Raw genomic sequence first — 18,620 nt, forward strand, 5'->3', positions numbered from 1 at the left:
GCTAATTTAATTAGTTCGGATTAGGTTATATTATTAATTTAATTTATATTAGAGTTATTCTAAATTGATTATTATTAGTTTAGTTTTCACATTGATGATTTTTAATCTGAGACCCATTCCCCTAATTTGATCATTTGATTAACTTTTCTTTAAGCTTTAAAAAATGTATACTTTAGATTTTAATAATTATGTAATTTTTTTTTCTATCCTGTTCTCGATAATTTTGATACATTCACCCAATACTCAAATTATTATTAATTGTTTTTAGTTATGTTTATTGTCGAATACTGTCATTGTATTTTAAATAAAAAGGTTAATGGGAGATGCAGAAATATAATTGTAAGAGAAGTTAAGTGTTAGGAAAATGTAAAATCAACTTTTGGAATTAATATCTGATTTTACATTGTATTTTATCACTGGTAGAAAAATAAAAAATTAAATATATAAAAAATAATAAGTAAGGAAAAGAAATACAATATTTTGTGTTTTTACATTAATCCAGATCAGACCAATTTAATCTTAGTCGGATTAGTTGAAAAAATTTCAAAAATCAAACCAAACCAATCTAATTAAATTTGATCGGTTTGAATCTTTTAACTTTAAAATAAAAAAAAGTAAGTCCGTTTGGATGAACTTTTGAAAAAAAGAACTTTATATATCTAGTTTATTTTTGAAGTACTTTTTACAAAAGTAAAAGCTATTTTGTATTTGGATGTACTACATAAAAAACACTTTTAACTAAATATATTATTTGGATGTTAAATTTAAAAAATATTTTTAATCTATAAAATTACTAAAACAAACATGTAAATACATATCATAGGGTAAGGTTGTTTGGGGCATAGAAATATGAACATACAATTTTAGGTAACAAAACTTCATGCTTGAGAAATCTGTATCCAAGGCAATGAAGAGCACCTGAAGTAAAACTCATTCATCGGAGCGGTGCTGGGTCTCAGGAGTAACCTAGTGAGGCAAAAATACTACCTACCCTATGCCTTTTTATCAGTTCTAACACCACATTTCTGCTTCATTGCTATTTTTCTAAGTTGTTTTCACCAATCAACATTTCCTCAACGAACAACTTTCAATTGCTCTTTGTTTTCTACCCTGATCTCAATTGCACTAATTTCTACAACAATTTCTGTTACATTATTGTTTTCCAGGTTTGCTCTCACTTTTAATATTTTTCATTTCTTTCAAGGCAAGTTCAATCAAGTCTAGAGAGATAAACTCAGTCCTCAGTCATTTCAGATTCATTGACACTCTTCAATCGAGTTGGTGATAAGTATTTTTTGGTTAACCTTATTCTTCGAATGAGTTAGTACCTTGATAAGAATTGCTCTTTATTTTCTGCTTGCTCTCGGTTACTACTAACTTCTTTTAACGTAACTTTTACATTTTTTCCTGAGGACGATAATATAGGGCTCACAAGACCCTATATTGCTAGACGTGTGCGCTTTCCCATTGTTGATAGATTTGCTCTCCAGAGAATCCACCGCTCCTCAAAATTAATTTCGGTCCTCATATTTTTCTCCCATATTACTCCGAGCAAATATCGGCCAACCAAGAACTTACAAACATGCTCTTCCACCTCATCTTTCCAATCTTCGCATTGTCTTTCGTGTTTCTCATCTTAAAAAATATGTCCCAGCACAAAATCTGTACAAGTTAAAGAGAATCTGGCACAAGATCAACCCAAATCCTTGATAAAAATCGGAAGCAATTGAAAAATAGGATATATGATTCCGCTAATTAAAGTACGTTGGGAAGGACCTTCATCACAAGAAGTTACATTGGAAAAAGAAGAAGAATCATGACAGAATTATCCGAAATTTTTCGTAGTAGGTATGTCAAAATTTTGGGGGAATTTTTTATTTAGGAGAGGGGAAATGTAATATTCAAATTAAAGTTAAAATAATAATAAGAAATAAATAAAGAAATAAAAAAATGAAGCACTAGTAGCACTGTGAAATATAAATATATAGATATATAGATATATAGATATAATATAATAATAATAAAATAATTAAAATATAATATATATATATATATTATATGATAATAATAAAATAATTAAAATATAGTATCTATACACACACATATAGATAAAGTATAATAAATATAAAAAAATTAACAAATGAGTATCTTCTGGAAGGATAACGTGGAAGAAGAGATAAGAACGATAAGATTTTTTTAACATGTCATAATTACTTCCTTTAAAATTTAGTTAGCGTAAAGAATTAATGCAACCCAAAAGTTTAAGTTGGTGGGTGAAATTACAATAATGGTTTTATATATCTCTAACACATCCCTTCACACAAGATCACACTGGGCTTGAAGAATGGATAATGCACAGGCCACCTATCTGTGCTAAGAAATTCCACAAGAGAAAATAGGGGGCGGTGAGGATCGAACCTGTGATACTGAGACTTTGATACCATGTAAAGAACCAATTCAACCCAAAAACTTAAGCTGGTGGGTGAGGTTACATTGATGATTTTATATATCTCTAACACTTAAAATATAATGGAACTTAATAGTTTGGTTAAATTTTAAGTATGTGTAATGATGAGTCAAAATGGTCGATGAATTCATATATATATATATATATATATATATATATATATATATATATATATATATATATATATATATATATATATATTCATGCACTCTGTGTGATTGAAGAAGAGAAAGAAACAGAGGGAGGAGAAATAAGAAAAGTTGAGAGATAGGAGAGGAGAAAAGAAAAAGAAAGAAAAAGCAAAAAGAATCGCGTAATAGAAAAAAGAATAAGGTAATATTGAGAGGATACAACTTTATCTCATTTTTTTTTTCTTTTCATGTTATATTGAGAAAGTTGTAATCATGTTATTATGCCAAAATATTTTCTTAAAATTCTTCTTTTATTTAATATTATTCATATATGTAGTTTTACCTTAATCTTTTATTTAGTTTTAGATTATTTTACAGTAAGATATAATCATAAGAATTTATTTGGTACTAAATGAATATTAAGAGAATGTGTAAACTTTAATTGAATGATGCTGCTGGTAATTGACCCATAAAGTTTGGGATCATACGGTTATATGATAAGGAACGCCTTATCATGGATTGAGCTTCGCCGTACAAAATCTTTCACATGCAGGTAGGGGTGTTTGTGATCTGGATTGGATCGGTTTTGGAAGTAAAAATCATCTGATTCAATCCCTTCGGTTTGGTCATGTAATCATCCATTCGGTTTGGATATTTTTTCAAATCCGATTTGATCCAATCCAATTTTTTTGGTTTGGATTGAATCGGTTTTCGGTTTTTTGAAAATCCTAAAATTTGTTTTATGATTATTGTGCAAATAACATCTTTTGTATACATTGACTTTGTAAAAAAAAAATTAAAATACAAAAGCACCAGTAGACGATAATATAGTTTTTTTTTTGGACATGAGATATGAAACTCTACATAGATGAAATTTTGTTGATGAGATGCGACTAGTTTTTTTTTGGATTTAGTTGATAGGTTAATGGATCTTGAGTTTAGAAATTTTTTTGCTATGATTGGGAAAAGACCCAAGTAGGTAAAGGAAATTTTATACAGTAGTGGGTAATTAAGGAGCAATGGTTATATTTCATCCGGACAGCGTAGAAACTTAGACTTGTAGATTAGATTGAATAAGGCTTATATATTGTATAAATGTTGTAACCTTAATTAGTTAATAATGTAATATATGTATGACACTGATGTAAAATAGTTTAGAGTGTAGACTTTATTGTGAAATATCTAGAATGTAAAAAAAAAAATGATGTACTAACTTACATCCATGCGTAAATAATGAAAGATGTTAGTATAATTAGTTAATCTTTTTAAATTTATTTTCTTTTATATTTTTTTATTATTATTATTAAAATATATTTTAAGAAAACAATGTGATATTCTCTATACTAGTTAACTATAGAGGATGTTACACTGTGAAATTTGTTAGTAGATTGGTTTCTCTTACATGTTTACATGTCCAAAAATCCCAAGTATCAGTTAGGTATTTGGTCGGGTTTTTCCTTAGCCTAGAATAGGAGTTGTCTCTCTAGGTGTTTATTGAGATTTGTATCTCACCGATTTTATGGGGTTCGTTTCAAGTAAAAAGGACCAAAATGGTGGACTTGAAAATGCTTGATACACTTTCTTAAATACTGTTTTGTTTGAATGTTATGTGAGGAATTTTGTAAATTCTGTATGTATATTGGGTGACTTGGGACAATGTTCCTAAAATTTTAGAATATTGGACGGCTTTGGATCGAGCCCATTTTTAGTACCACCGTCGTGCTTAGTGGTGGGCGCTACTCTTATTTGAAATAAAATTACAGACTATGAATTCCCAGAAATATAGAGACATGGTATTAAAATTATTATTTTTTCTCCAGGAAATATGTCAGCCCATGTGTTATGTTCTTACTGGTCGAATGTAAATATTATGATAGTATATTAGATGTTTTCTAGATAACCATTTTTTTCCATTCTATGCTTTGTTTAATGCAGCATGCCAGTTCCAAATTGGGTGTTACACATATAATACTAATTTATTATTCAGAATAATATTTTTGCAGTTACTGCAGATAAATTATCTGCATTTATTCCTAAAACAAAATTTTTGGAGATTGAAAAATTAAATAATTATAATTATAAAGACTATAATAACCTTGAAATAAATTAAAATGATAAAAATACCATAATTTTCGTCCCAAAATGATGTCGTATTAGGCTTACTGCAGAAAAGCGAACCCTTTATTAATTTTATAAGATAACGACATCCAACATCTCTTAGAAACCATTTTATATCATGAAAAAAAACAATATGTTGAGTTTAAATTTAATTTATAAAGATTATTCACACATATTTGATTTATTTTTGTTTATCTTCTTCCCAAATTTAATATATTTTTTAATCAACAAAAGAATCGCAATTCTGTTGTCTTAAATTGATTGGTCGGCAAGTCAAACGAGTGGAAAATCTTGATCGCAAACACGCCACCCCAGCCTACAAGCCAGTTTAAATAGGTTGACCAATCGTTTTTGCTAAATATTTTGATGTTTGAATTTCTGTTCCCCCGAGAACAGTAAACTGGCCGCGATTGAAAACTTTCAATATTTATTTTTAAAAATTAAAAAAACTATTTATCATTTTTTTTGTAAATAAATCATTTTAAATGATATAATTTTGTTTCTTTTTTAATGAAATTATGTTATTTTAGTATATTTTATCATTTTTTCTTTTTTATAAAATTAGGAAGAAAAAAAAACTGGAGAAGAAAGAATATAAAAACATACCAAAATGATATAATTTTATTAAAAATGATATAACTTTGTATCATTTAAAATGACAAATATTTGACGGTAAAAAAATGACAAATTTTTTTTCCTTTAAAATTTAACAAAAAATAAAATTGTACAAAAAAAAAATTGTTACAAACAAATTAGTTAAAAAATTGCGTGTAAACCATCAACAATCGTTTAATTAATAAAAAAATATTTCTCTTCAGAGTCCTAAAAATAAAAAATAAAAATCAGGAGAACCGCTCAACCCTCTATATAAATGTTATTTATGTAATTGGTTCAATTTTCATATTAGACCGGTCATGTTATAGAATTGATATGATCCGGAGCGATCCGATCGATTTTCGTAAAAATTGGTGACTCGACCTGGTCATAAAAAAAAAGACTAATGTCTTTTTTTTTTTTCTCTCATACACAAATAATTTGTTTTCTTTTGAAATATGTGAGTGATTTGTAGCTTATTAACTTATATAAATTATGTACCTAAAATATTAATATTATTTTAGTTATGCAATATGCATGAAATTTTGATTTGATTTATAGTTAAATATGTCATTTACTAAACCTAAAACACCAGTATCACAAATATTATATTTTTTATTGATCTTTTGTTGAACAATGAGGTGTAATTCATTATTTTTCATATTAAAATATTTAAAATTGGTATTGTTTTCTTACAGGTATTTAAGTGTATTTATAATTATTTTAATATAAATTATAAATTTATTATAAATTTATATATACTTATAGGGTCATGCAATTGAACCAATAATCTATTGATTGAATATATAACCCAAAGACCCAATATTTCAACCGCATCAATAATCGAGACGAATTTAATAACATTGCTCTATATACGTCAAATTGTACTCATCATGGTATTGGAGAAAATTGTCATAATCTACGTTTATAAAAGTTGGCATACTTGAAAACGCCAATTTTGTATCGTCACGTTTCTTACGTATGTGTAGGTAACAAAATTAAAGTGTAAGTTGTAAAAAATGAAATAAATCATATAACTAGATAATAAAAAGTATATAATGTAAAGTGATATTGGTATGCATATCAATGATCACATTCTTATCAACTCTTGAATAAATAAATGATAACTTTATTCACTAACCACATTTAAATTTAATATATATATATATTGAAAAGTATAGGAATCAAATTTTTAAAGTTTTAGTGACAATCAAGCACCCAACATGATGTATTTGATATTTGGTAAAACCTGACCTAACCGTTTCTAAAATATTTAATATATTTGAAACATGTCAAAGTCTCCTAAAATATTACGCAAACATGAAGAAATAGAACAAGGCGACGCGTAGGGATGTGCATGGGTCGAAACGAACTGAATTTTTTGAAAAATCGAACTGAATTGGTTTAGATGGTTCAGTTCAAAAATGGTTCGGTTCGAAAGTGGTTCGGTTCGGTTGAAAACGGTTTGATTTGGTTCGAAACCTGTTCAGGTCGATCCTATTTTGAAAAAAAAAAAATTAAAATTTAAAAAATAAAGTTATAAAAATCAATTTAGTTTGGTTTGAAAATGGTTCGGTTCTTAAATTGATTTTAAAAATCGATTCGGTTCATGAACTGGTTCTTTAAAAATCGATTCGGTTCATGAACTGATTTTTAAAAATCATTTATTTTAAAGAACAGTTCGGTTCGATTCATGATTCGATTTAATTTTTTTGATTATTTTGCCCATGAACTAACAACGCACGGCACTTAATAAACCCATTCCCACCTACAATATATGGTGTATGCATATCTAATGAGGGGTTATACATGTTTTATAATAGAAATTTCAAATCTACTTTTGAGTGTTCTTCGACTTTCAATAAGTATTTCCCTTATGTTATACTCTCTTATATTTCAGGTGAATTTCCATTTTTCATTAGGTTACGCGTAAGTTAGTAAGGATTAAATCAATTTATTATTATAATAATGAATTTTTATTTCATAAATAAATATTTAATACATATTAAAATAGTAGTATTAATAAAGTTTATAATCAAACAACTTTGAAGAAAAATTGTGTTTAAAATTTTTTAAATGTGAAATAAATTAATTAAAACATACTTATATTCTTATTAAATATAATCGAGAGACTGCTTACCAAAAATTTTTATATATATATATATATATATATATATATATATATATATATATATATATATATATATATATATATATATATATACATATATGTTTACATATACATATATATATATATATATATATATATATATATATATATATATATATATATATATGTCATTGTATTTATTTTGAAATGTTAAGCAACTAAATTTTATTTTAGAGAAAATATTTACATGTATTTCTTAATTGTATATTTGTATCCACACAATTTAAATGAAAAAATAATGGCCACTACATTTTATATTGATATATTAAGAGGATTTTTTATAACATAGAAAATCTATACAATTTTTATTCTATTTTTTCTTACAAAATTTTTTCAATCGAATATTAATTATATTTAATTATTTTTATCGTACAGTTTTAAGTTCAATTAATTTCACATAATGTTAATCTTATTAATTCATTAATTTCACACACACACATATGGGAACGGATACACTTACCACCTAAAAGTTTACCACTCTTACAACAAACTTAATTAGATTTCCGTCAATCTAACGATTATAATTTATTGAAAATTAATAATATTTATTGAGTCACACTTATTAATTAATTATGAATTCTCAATAAATTATAATCGTTAGATTAGCGGAAATCAACTATAATTAAATTGGTTTTAAGAGTGGTAAACTTTTTTAGTGATATATATATATATATATATATATATATATATATATATATATATATATATATATTTCTTGTTAGTGTTATTGTAACATTACTGTTATGTTATGGACTTATGATTGTATCCATTTCCGTAATATTGAAAGTTCAATATATCTTTTACTAAATTTATAAAAAAGTCATGTAATTATCTTTATCTATTTTACCGATCCTTTTATGGTTATTGACACTTAAGTCTTATTTTTTTTTTAAAAGGAATACCTAAGAGTCCTTGTTGCATGGAACTGTAGATGCGTACTAATTGTTGTATTTATTTGGCGTTTGGAACTTGTAAATGACACTTAAGTCTTATTTATTGTGGCGAAATTCTCTGTATTAAGTTTTAACACAGTTACGCTTCTAGGGATTGGAACTCGATACCATAGTAATCCCTTACTAGTTGATCCAGGTGCTTGGTGACAGTGTTTTAAAACCTCGACTTGACCCCCGGGTCAACCTTGACCCCCTCTCTAAGGGATGGGGTCAACAGTTATACTCTGTATGCACGTTGACCCCTCTGACCTGTTGACCGAAGAGTAAGAAACATAGGAGATATTTTCACTAAGGTAGAAGAAGTAGTTACTTTCTTATTCAAACAATAGTTTCAAAATAAAAAAACTTGTAACTCCACAAGAAATACATAAAGACACTTAACACCACAATAAACTCACATAACTTCATAAACTTAAAAAATGCAAAACTGAACATTTAAACAAAGGGAAAAGTGTGTATCATTTTAAAGGATGTAAAGTTGTGTCATTTTAAAAGAGAGAAAGAGATAGATAAAAGAGGGGAGAGAGTTGACAAAAAATATAAAGGTGTGGGTCCCACCTCTTTACGAGAGTGAAAGGATATATGTTGTGTCATTTAAAAGGATAAACATTTTTCTCTTAAACAAAATAAAAACTGTTGACTCTTGACCTTTCATTCTCCTAAAAACTGCTGAATTAAACTCACTAAAAATAAAACTGACATTTAACGTTTATTCAACAAAACTCGCCCGGAAACTTAAATGCTTCTTCCATCCTTCATGCCAATCAATTTCTTGCAGTTGTTAAGAAGTACTGTAACGGTGTCGTGAAGATATCCGCGATTGGTCTCGACTTGCCACGTGTACTAATTCACACTTCCTTCCTTCACATGATCTCCGATGAAGTGAAAGCGAACATCGATGTGTTTGCTTCTCTCATGATTCACCGGGTTCTTTGCCAACTCAATTGCTGATTTGTTATCAACTCGTATCACAGTCGCACTGAGTTGTTGTTGCTCCAACTTGCCTAACAAATTTCTAAGCCATATCGCATGACATACACACCAAGACGCTGCCACATATTCAGCTTCACATGTCGAGAGCATCACAATCGGTTGCTTCTTTGAAAGCCAAGTAAACGTCGTGTCACCCATAAAAAACATATATCCCGATGTGCTTTTCCGATCGTCTAAGTCTCCGCACCAATCGCTATCGGAGTACCCAATTAACTTGTAATATTCCGAATTCAAATAGAATAACCCGAGTGACCCTGTTCCTTGGATATACCGTAGGATTCGTTTTAACGCCTTCCAATGTGAATAAACTGGCTCCTCCATGAACTGATTTACAATGCCAACACTTAAAGAAAGGTCTGGACTTATGCATGATAGCGAAGGCTTCCCACCAAACTTCAGTATTTGCTCGCGTCGACTCGTTATTCTCAATCAAACTTCAAGAGTTTTGCACCTGATTCCATTGGTGTTGATACTGGGTTGCAATCTGCCATCTTGTACTTCTTCAAAATCTCCTTTCCATATACCTCCCTTGACACAAAAATACCCGTCTCTCCTTGTATTACCTCTAGACTAAGGAAAAACTTCATCAAACCCAAATCTGTCATCTCGAATTCTCGTGCCATTGTGCTCTTAAACTCTTGTATCTTCTCATCATTGTTCCCCATAAAAATAAGGTCATCAACATAAAGAGCAACAAAAAACAAATTACCTCCACTCTTCTTCACATAAAGGGCATGTTCGTAGTGACATTGCTCGAACCCGTTCTCCTTGAAGTATGTACCGGTATGAGTATTCCATGCCTGCGGTGCTTGCTTCAACCCGTAAAGAGCCTTCTTCAATTTCAGCACCTTCTTTTCTTCTCCAATTTTCATGCACCCGGGTGGTTGTTTGATGTAGACTTCTTCTTCGAGCACACCATTCAAGAATGCTGACTTGACATCCATTTGAAATATCAGCCATTTGAATTGAGCTGCTTGTGAAATGAGTAATCAAATTGTCTCCATTCTAGCAACAGGAGGAAACACCTCGTCATAGTCTATTCCCGCCTTTTGCTTATATCCCTTTGCAACAAGTCGCACCTTGTACCGTTCTATCTCGCCTTGAGCATTCATCTTTCTCTTGAACACCCATTTCATACCAATGGGCTGACTTCCTTTCAGCAATTCCGCTAACTCCCATGTGTTGTTGCGGTCAATTGCTTTAATCTCCTCGTTCATGGCAGTTTTCCACTTCTTGTCTCGTATCGCCTCTTCAAAACTTATATTCTCAGAATCTGACAAAAGACACACAAGGTGTACCTCATTTGTCAAATCGTACAAATCTTGCAAAATTCTCATTTTGGGTTGTTGCGGTCCATCTTCATCATCAGTAGTTTCAAGATTTGTCAGTATGGTTGTTGGTGTAGCGGTTAATGATTCTCCAAGTTTGATGATTACCTCCACTGAGTTATTCCAATCCTACTCGCTTCCTTCATTAACTTGTACACATGACTCACCATAACCTTCTTGCTTATTAGGTCGAGTAGCTTGTATCCTTTTGTTTTCTCATCATACCTAATAAAAATATACCTTTTTCTTTTGTCTTCAAGCTTTGTTCTTTGCTGATCCGGCACGTGTGCATAGGCCACACTACCGAATACTTTGAGATGATAAAATGTCGATTTTTGTTCGCTCCACATCTCTTGCGGTGTTTGATCACCCAACTTCGCATGTGGACACTGATTTTGCATGTAGATGGCGCATTGCACGGCTTTCAGCCAAAATTCCTTCGGCATCTTCTTGCTCTTGAGCATTGACCGAACCATGTCGAGAATGATCTTGTTCTTCCTCTCGGCCACACCGTTTTATTGTGGAGAGTACGATGCGGTTAGAAATCGCCTTATGCCTTGCTCCTCATAATACTCCATGAAAACTGTCGAAGTATACTCGCCACCACTATCAGATCGTACGAATTTGAAGTGTCAACCAGTTGCCTTTTCCACCATCACTTTGAACTTTTTGAACACCTCGAACGCCTCAGATTTTTCTTTCAAAAAATAAACCCAAGTTTTTCGTGAGAAATCATCAATAAAGGAAATGAAATACCTCTTACCGCTAGAATATTCGAGGGTAATTGGTCCACATAGGTCGGTATGAATCAACTCAAGATGTTGATTAGTCCGATATTCTGCCTTCTTTTGAAACAAAGTTCTCGCATGCTTGCCGAGCACACATTCTTCAAAAAAAATTCCCTCGTAGTCCATGTCTGGTAGCCTGTGCACCATATTCTTCTTCACCAACTCGTTTAGACCACCATGATGTAGGTGACCAAAATAGAGATACCACAGTGACGTCTTGTCTTCTACGTCGACCTGTAAACATTTTTCACGCATGCTTCTCAAATTCAGATTGTACATGCGATTTCTCCCCAATTCAACTCGAGCGACCGAACGCCCTTGCTTATCTTTCAAGTGTAAAACCCGGTATTTCATAAGCACCGAATAACGTTTCTCCATGAGTTTTCCTATACTCAAAATGTGGCTCTTGAGGTCTGGTATGTAATACACATCTTGGATTGACCCAACTAAGCCATCCTTTTGTAAGTAACAAACCGTACCTTGTCCATTGACCTCAACCTTCGACGCATCTCCAAATGACACATGTCCAGTTTTCACCTTACGCATCTCTTTGAATAAGTGCTCGTGCCCCCATATATGGTTGCTTGCACCCGTGTCGAGGTACCACACTGTGTCATTGTCGGTGTTTCCTTCGTTGTGTGTCATCATGAGAAGACCTTCTTTCGCCTCATCTTCTGTGGCTAGGTTGATTGTCTCTTCCACCTTTTTCTCGACTATACATTCTTTCGCAAAATGCCCTACCTGACCACAATTGTAACACTTATCAGAGTTGTAATCCTTCGCATAGTGACCATATTTGCCAGACTTGTAGTACTAGAGGTGTTCATCAACCGATCCAAACCGATTCATACCGCGAAAACCGATAACCGAATAAACCGAAAAATCAAAAACTGAAAGAAAACTGCAAATTTTAATTGGATTGGATCGGTTTTCGGATGGGTTGATGAAAACCGATCCAATATATTAATTATCCTCTACCTACTTGTCCTTTCTCCAATCATAGCCCAAAAATTTCTAAACTCAAGACCCATTAACTTATCAACTAAACCCAAAAAAAACTTAGTCACGTCTCATCAACTATAGTATTGTTTACTGATATTTTTGTATTTCAATTTTTTTTTTACAAAGCCAATATATACAAAATATGTTATTTGCACAATAATCATGAAACTAATTTTAGGATATTCAAAAAACCGAAAACCGATCCAATCCAAACCCAAAAAAATTGGATTGGATCTGAAAAAAATCTAAAACGAATGGATGATTACATGATCAAACCGAAAGGATTGGATCAGATGAGTTTTGCTTCCAAAACCGATCCAATCCAGACCGCGAACACCCTTATGTAGTACTCGATGTTGAAATAATTCGACCGACCGCCTCTCCTATGATCGCGTCCTCTTCCACGCCAATTTTGTTGGTTTGATTGCCCTTTCTCCTCATAATACCCTTCTTGACCATGACCTCTACCACCGCGACCATTTCCTTGATCTCCACGACCATGCCCTCTAACTCGAAAGTTTTGAGAATAGAGTGTCTTTTCATCTTTGATTGATGCCTTGGTTTGAAGTGCTTGCTCGAGTGTCTCCTCATTTTTCTTCTTCTTACGTTGTTCGGGTTCCTCGAGAGAACCAGCGAGCTCGTCGACCATGAGCATTGCTAGGTCCTTTGACTCTTCTATGGCACATACGACATTCTCGAAACTGTCGGTTAACGACCTCAAAATCTTCTCCACAATTCGCGCATTGGTTAATGCTTCTCCATATTGGTTGAGTTAGTTCACCACGATTTGAACACGCATGATATAGTCGTAGAAACTTTCTGACTCCTTCATCTTCATGCCTTCCAACTCGCTGCGAAGAGTTTGAAGGCAGACTTGTTTAACTCAGTCGGCTCCTTTGTACACCTTTGCTAAAATATCCCACGCTTCTTTTGAAGTTGTGACACTCGCAATCTTCTCAAAGCCCGACTCGTCAACAACTCGGAACAACATGTACAATACCGCCTTATCTTTCGATCGCGTCTCTTTCAACGTCTTGTTTTGAGCCGCCGTATATCCCGCGATAGTTGTTGGTTCTTCGAAATCTTCTTGGACCACCTCCCAACCATCTTGAGACCCAAGAAGAGCTTTCATTTGGATGCTCCAATTCTCATAGTTCGCCTTCGTTAGTTGGGGTAGCGGCACATTACCGGTCACACTCTCCATTAGCTCTGATATCAATTTGTTGGGAGAAGAGTAAGAAACATAGGAGATATTTTCACTAAGGCAGAAAAAGTAGTTACATTCACATTCAAACAATAGTTTTAAAATACAAAACTTGTAACTCCACAAGAAATACATAAAGACACTTAACACCACAATAAACTGACATAACTTCAGAAACTTAATAAACAGAAAACTGGACATTTAAACTAAAAAAAATGTTGACTCTTGACCTTTCATTCTCCTAAAAACTGCTGAATTAAACTCACTAAAAATTAAACTGACATTTAACGTTGATTCAACATGACCCCCGAAACCAGGCTAGGTCTCGGTGATCCCCAGGTCAGAGAGGGTCACTGAATTTTTTTTTAAAAAAAATTCACACAAAACGACGTCATTTTATGAGAAAAAAAAACGTTGTTGACATATTTCTGAAAGTGAAGAACAAAATCAAATCTTCTCTTCTCTCCCAGACGTCTTTACTTTGGTGGTTCCTCCTCCTCTCCTCCGTCATGGTGGTTCCTCCTCCTATTCTCTTCGGCTCCGACTCTTCGGTCTTCCTTCTCCGTCGCGGTGGTTCTTCTCTTCACTAATCCACTCTTTTTCTTGGTTGGTTTCTCTGCTCTGAGCATGTCTAGTATATTTTATTTACTAACTTACATATAATGTATTATTTTAGATGAATTGAATTTAGATGAGAATGATGTAGATGATGAACCTCATATGACCATTGTACCATAAAATGAAAGCAATGTTCCTTAAGGTTTGGACGGCAATGGTGGAGAAAGACAAGGAGAGTCTGAGTTTGATGATATAACTTTTCATTAACTCCATTAGAGTATATGTTTTATACTTTGATATTTTGATTAGTTTGTGTAATATTGACTTGTGGATGTAATTGGTTGAATTATGTTAAATATATTTTGAATATTTAATGATTGAGGTTTTGATTTTTTTGAATTTTTCATATAGAATATATATTTATATTTCTTTAAGATGTATAATTACTGAAAAAATATATAAATTTTACTAAATTAATTTTCTAATTAACGTTTAGAAAGTTGTAATCAACATTTATTGTAATCAAAATTTATATATTTTTTCAGTAATTATACATCTTAAAGTAATTCTTATTTATATTATTTAAACAACATTTATTGTGTTAAAATCACTTTTCAAAATAAATATTTCTAAATATAAATCAATTTACTTAAAACCACTTTTAACCAAATATAAATTTAAGTTTATTTAAAATTAAATTCACAAACTATAATTGAAACCCCACCACACATATGGCGTTGGAAAAAAGTGTGTTTCAAATTGATTCTATTGATAGAAAATTGAGTTTGGCTTGGGCAAAGACCATTGACAGAAATTGATTTTTATTTTTTAGTAATTTTTATAAAGAATTATTTCAACCCAAAAGCTTAGGTTGGTGGATAAGACTATATTAATAATTTTATATTTATAATAATTTTGTTCGAAAATAATTTTATCTTACATCATTCAAAAAAAATATTTGTGATTAAAATATCATTTTTAAACATAAATAAATTCTTTTTACATTAATTTCTGTTATATCAATTGTGTTAACAATAATCTATTAAAAAACAATCAATTTTACCAAAACTCAAACCAAATGACGAGAAAGGGTTGAAGTGAAAAAAAAAAAATTTGATAAACTAATATATTTTCTATGAGAGAGGCAATTTTATTGGAGACGAATAAAGATTAAGACTTTAGACTGGTTCCAAAAATAATATTTAAAATGATCAAACACTCTTGACCTGTTGAGCTCAAACCGCCGGCTGATAAACTTAGAAAGATCAATAAGTGAAACTTATGATAAGGAAGTGACCCTTTCTTTTTTGTCATTTTATACATTGACTTTCGAGGTAACTATCTATTTTGGTTTTTCAAAATCTGCGGCCGTGACAAATGACAATGGCAACCTACAACGACTAGGTATATGTGGACGCACCAAATAGTGGTCCATGCATTCATCTTCTCCGCCATATAACCCTATATAAATTTAATACAATATTCATTTCAGAAATACCTTATTGGCTAGCATATATGATCTCTCTGCTATTCAATAAGGCCTCCAAACCTAATCTTCAGGTATGCATGCTAGAACAACCTGTTATATTTATATGTGTGTGTTTCTTTTCCCATATAGATCTTTCTAAGTTTCCAAATATATTTATTTACAGGACTTGGAAGATTAATGGGGATGATTTTGAAGGCATGGGAGCGTTGCCGATCTTTAAAAGCTGGCAGTGGCAACAAGAGGTCACCATTGAAAACCACTTCAAAATCATTGTCCGAGAATTATGAGAAGGGTCAAATAGCACCTGTGGGTTGTTTCTCAGTATACGTTGGACCTCATAGACAAAGGTTTGTTGTCAAGACCGAGTTTGTTAATCACCCACTATTCAAGGCGCTGCTAGAAGAAGCAGAATTGGAATATGGGTTTAAAAGTGATGGCCCTATTTGGCTTCCCTGCAACGTTGATTTGTTCTACAAAGTGTTGGGTGAGATGGCTTGCGAAGATGATCATGTCATTACAAGGGCCAAGGGGCTTTCTTCTTTTGTTCTTCGCAGCCCAGCCCGCCTTTTTTGTTACATAAATAGAGATCATAGTGCATATAGCGTTGTGGATTCGGAAATGCTGAAAATAAACCAATTTCTATAGTATGTTATCAGTTCGTAATGCTTACCATTGTAGAATATTTCTGAGATGTAAAACGAATTCGAAAATACGTATGTACACCTAAAAACCAATAAATTTGTTAACGTTTTTCAGTTTGTTATCTGCATATGCCAAGATATGAGGCAATGATTATTTATACATTTGCGTAGTAATTGTATAGCTTAATTACTAGAAAAATTGAAATAATATAACTATATAGTTAAGTATATTGTTGCGAAATCGACAAGTATACCGTTCGTTTCAAGTAATAAAGTGATAAGTAGAGTATCGTTCCCACGAGGATTAATGCACCAAGTACTAGTTTAATTCTTCCCCTTAAGTTGGAAAATAAAATTGGTTTGAATTGTGAATATAATTGATTTTGGAATTTAAAAACAGAATTTAAAATAAAATAATATTTAAAAACAATTAATTTCTAACGCATGCAAGAAAAGATCAAGAACGCGAGAAAGTATTGATGAAAAATTTATAAAAAGGATGTAGCTAGGATGCACTTCACCTCCGATCCTCCATTATATTCCTATATTGTATTTTATAATAAATTAATTCGTTCGTTCAGACAATTCATTATTTCATATAAAATAGTTGAACCCTAATGTCTTAGTGATTTCAACCCTTTAACCCAATCAGAATTCTAATGACTTAGTAATCCCTCTTGAATTAAGCATTAAGCAAATGAATTATGAGTTTGCAATTTATGTAAGCCTATGTCTAGATCATACACAAATTGTTATTCTACCCTTGTTCAGATTAAAACCCCAATATGTCTATTGTGAATTCTAACCCTCAAAGCCCTATAATTTAGAGTGATCAGTTCTAAACAAGATATGAAAAATTAAACCAGGTAAAATAAAACAAACTAACTAATTAACTTATAAAATATCAATACAGAAAATATAAAGGATTCACATTGGGTCCATGATCCCAACTACAAAAATAAACTAGCTAGACATAGCTGATTTAACAAATTAAAATAAAAAGAATTCATAAAAGAAAAAGAAAAGAAGAAGAAGAAGAATCCTGATCTCCAGTGTGAGTCTCCAAGAATTCTCTCCAGCTAAAGATTCTTTGTCTCTGAGGTCTGAGTCTCTATTTATAGAGTTTATGTCTTGCTTAGAAATCTTGATCAAATCTTCATCTTGTATCTTGATCAAATCTTCATCATATATCTTGGTCCAATCTTTCTGATACAATTCTGCGATAAGTTGAAGATTTTCCTACAAAAATATAATAAAATCAGTGACAAGATATCTGATTGAGATTTATCAATTTAATAACAATTATAGCCCTTTTATCCAAGATTGATCAAGATTCTTTCTCTTTTTGGCTTAAAATCATATATATGCTGGAGGCATATCATATATGCTGTAACAAATATGTAAAAACAAGATAAGAGAGGAACATTGTAATAAATCTGTACATTGAATTAATTCAGAAGAGTACAATATATAAAGAAACACTAATGGGCTTAGCTCAGACCTAATCTAAATCCTAATGAAATAAGAAAATAGATCTTTATAAATAATAAAGATATTCTTTTTAACACTCCCCCTCAAGCAGGAGCGTATAGATAATAAGCAACAAGCTTGAATAAGAAAGATTAAGAAACATAAAATAAACGAGTGAGGGTTGTAACAACTCTACAACTCACCCTAAAGAAAAATAACAAACTAAAATAAAATATTATCTATATCTCGAATACTCCCCCTCAAGATGGAGGGACACTTCATCTTGGGAAGAAAGAAAACTAAGAAAGCAAATTAACTAGAATGAACATCAGTCTGAAGAGTTGGAAAAGACATCAACCTAAAGGGCTAAGAAAGACATCAACCAAAAAGGCTGGAAAAGGCATTGCTGCAACTGGGATACAAGCCGACGGAGCCACTTTAATTGGAAAAATCTGCGGACCAGGCAACAACTGAGAAAGACATCAGGCAAAAGGGCTGGGAAAGACATTACTGCAACTGGGATACAAGTCGACGGAGCCAGTGTAACTGGAATAATCCGTGGACCAAGTAACAACGGAGATAAATGCTGCAACTGGAATACAAGACGATGGAGCCAGTGTAACTTGAATAATCTGTGAACCAGGAAAATTCTCCCCCTGAATGGGGGGTCCAAAATAAAGCCAAACAATGGCAAAAATAAATTAAATACAAGTC

General features: G+C 31.7%; 1 protein-coding gene across 1 annotated transcript; it reads left to right on the plus strand.

Annotated features, from left to right (window-relative positions):
- Nucleotides 1-15,972: 15,972 nt before the first annotated feature.
- On the plus strand, nt 15,973-16,440 carry LOC133309295 (auxin-responsive protein SAUR72-like). Its single transcript, XM_061510058.1, has one exon. It carries the CDS (start codon nt 15,973-15,975, stop codon nt 16,438-16,440), a length of 468 nt encoding a protein of 155 aa, XP_061366042.1.
- The last annotated feature ends 2,180 nt before the right edge of the window (nt 16,441-18,620 follow it).

Source organism: Gastrolobium bilobum, unplaced genomic scaffold, assembly GCF_033153095.1.
Source record: "Gastrolobium bilobum isolate Gb01-03AN ecotype WA unplaced genomic scaffold, APGP_CSIRO_Gbil_v1 utg107099, whole genome shotgun sequence".
NCBI classification, from domain to species: Eukaryota; Viridiplantae; Streptophyta; class Magnoliopsida; order Fabales; family Fabaceae; genus Gastrolobium; species Gastrolobium bilobum.

Coding starts and splice junctions, on each gene's coding strand:
- LOC133309295 (XM_061510058.1), top strand. CDS start 15,973: ATGGGGATGATTTTGAAGGCATGGGAGCGTTGCCGATCTTTAAAAGCT.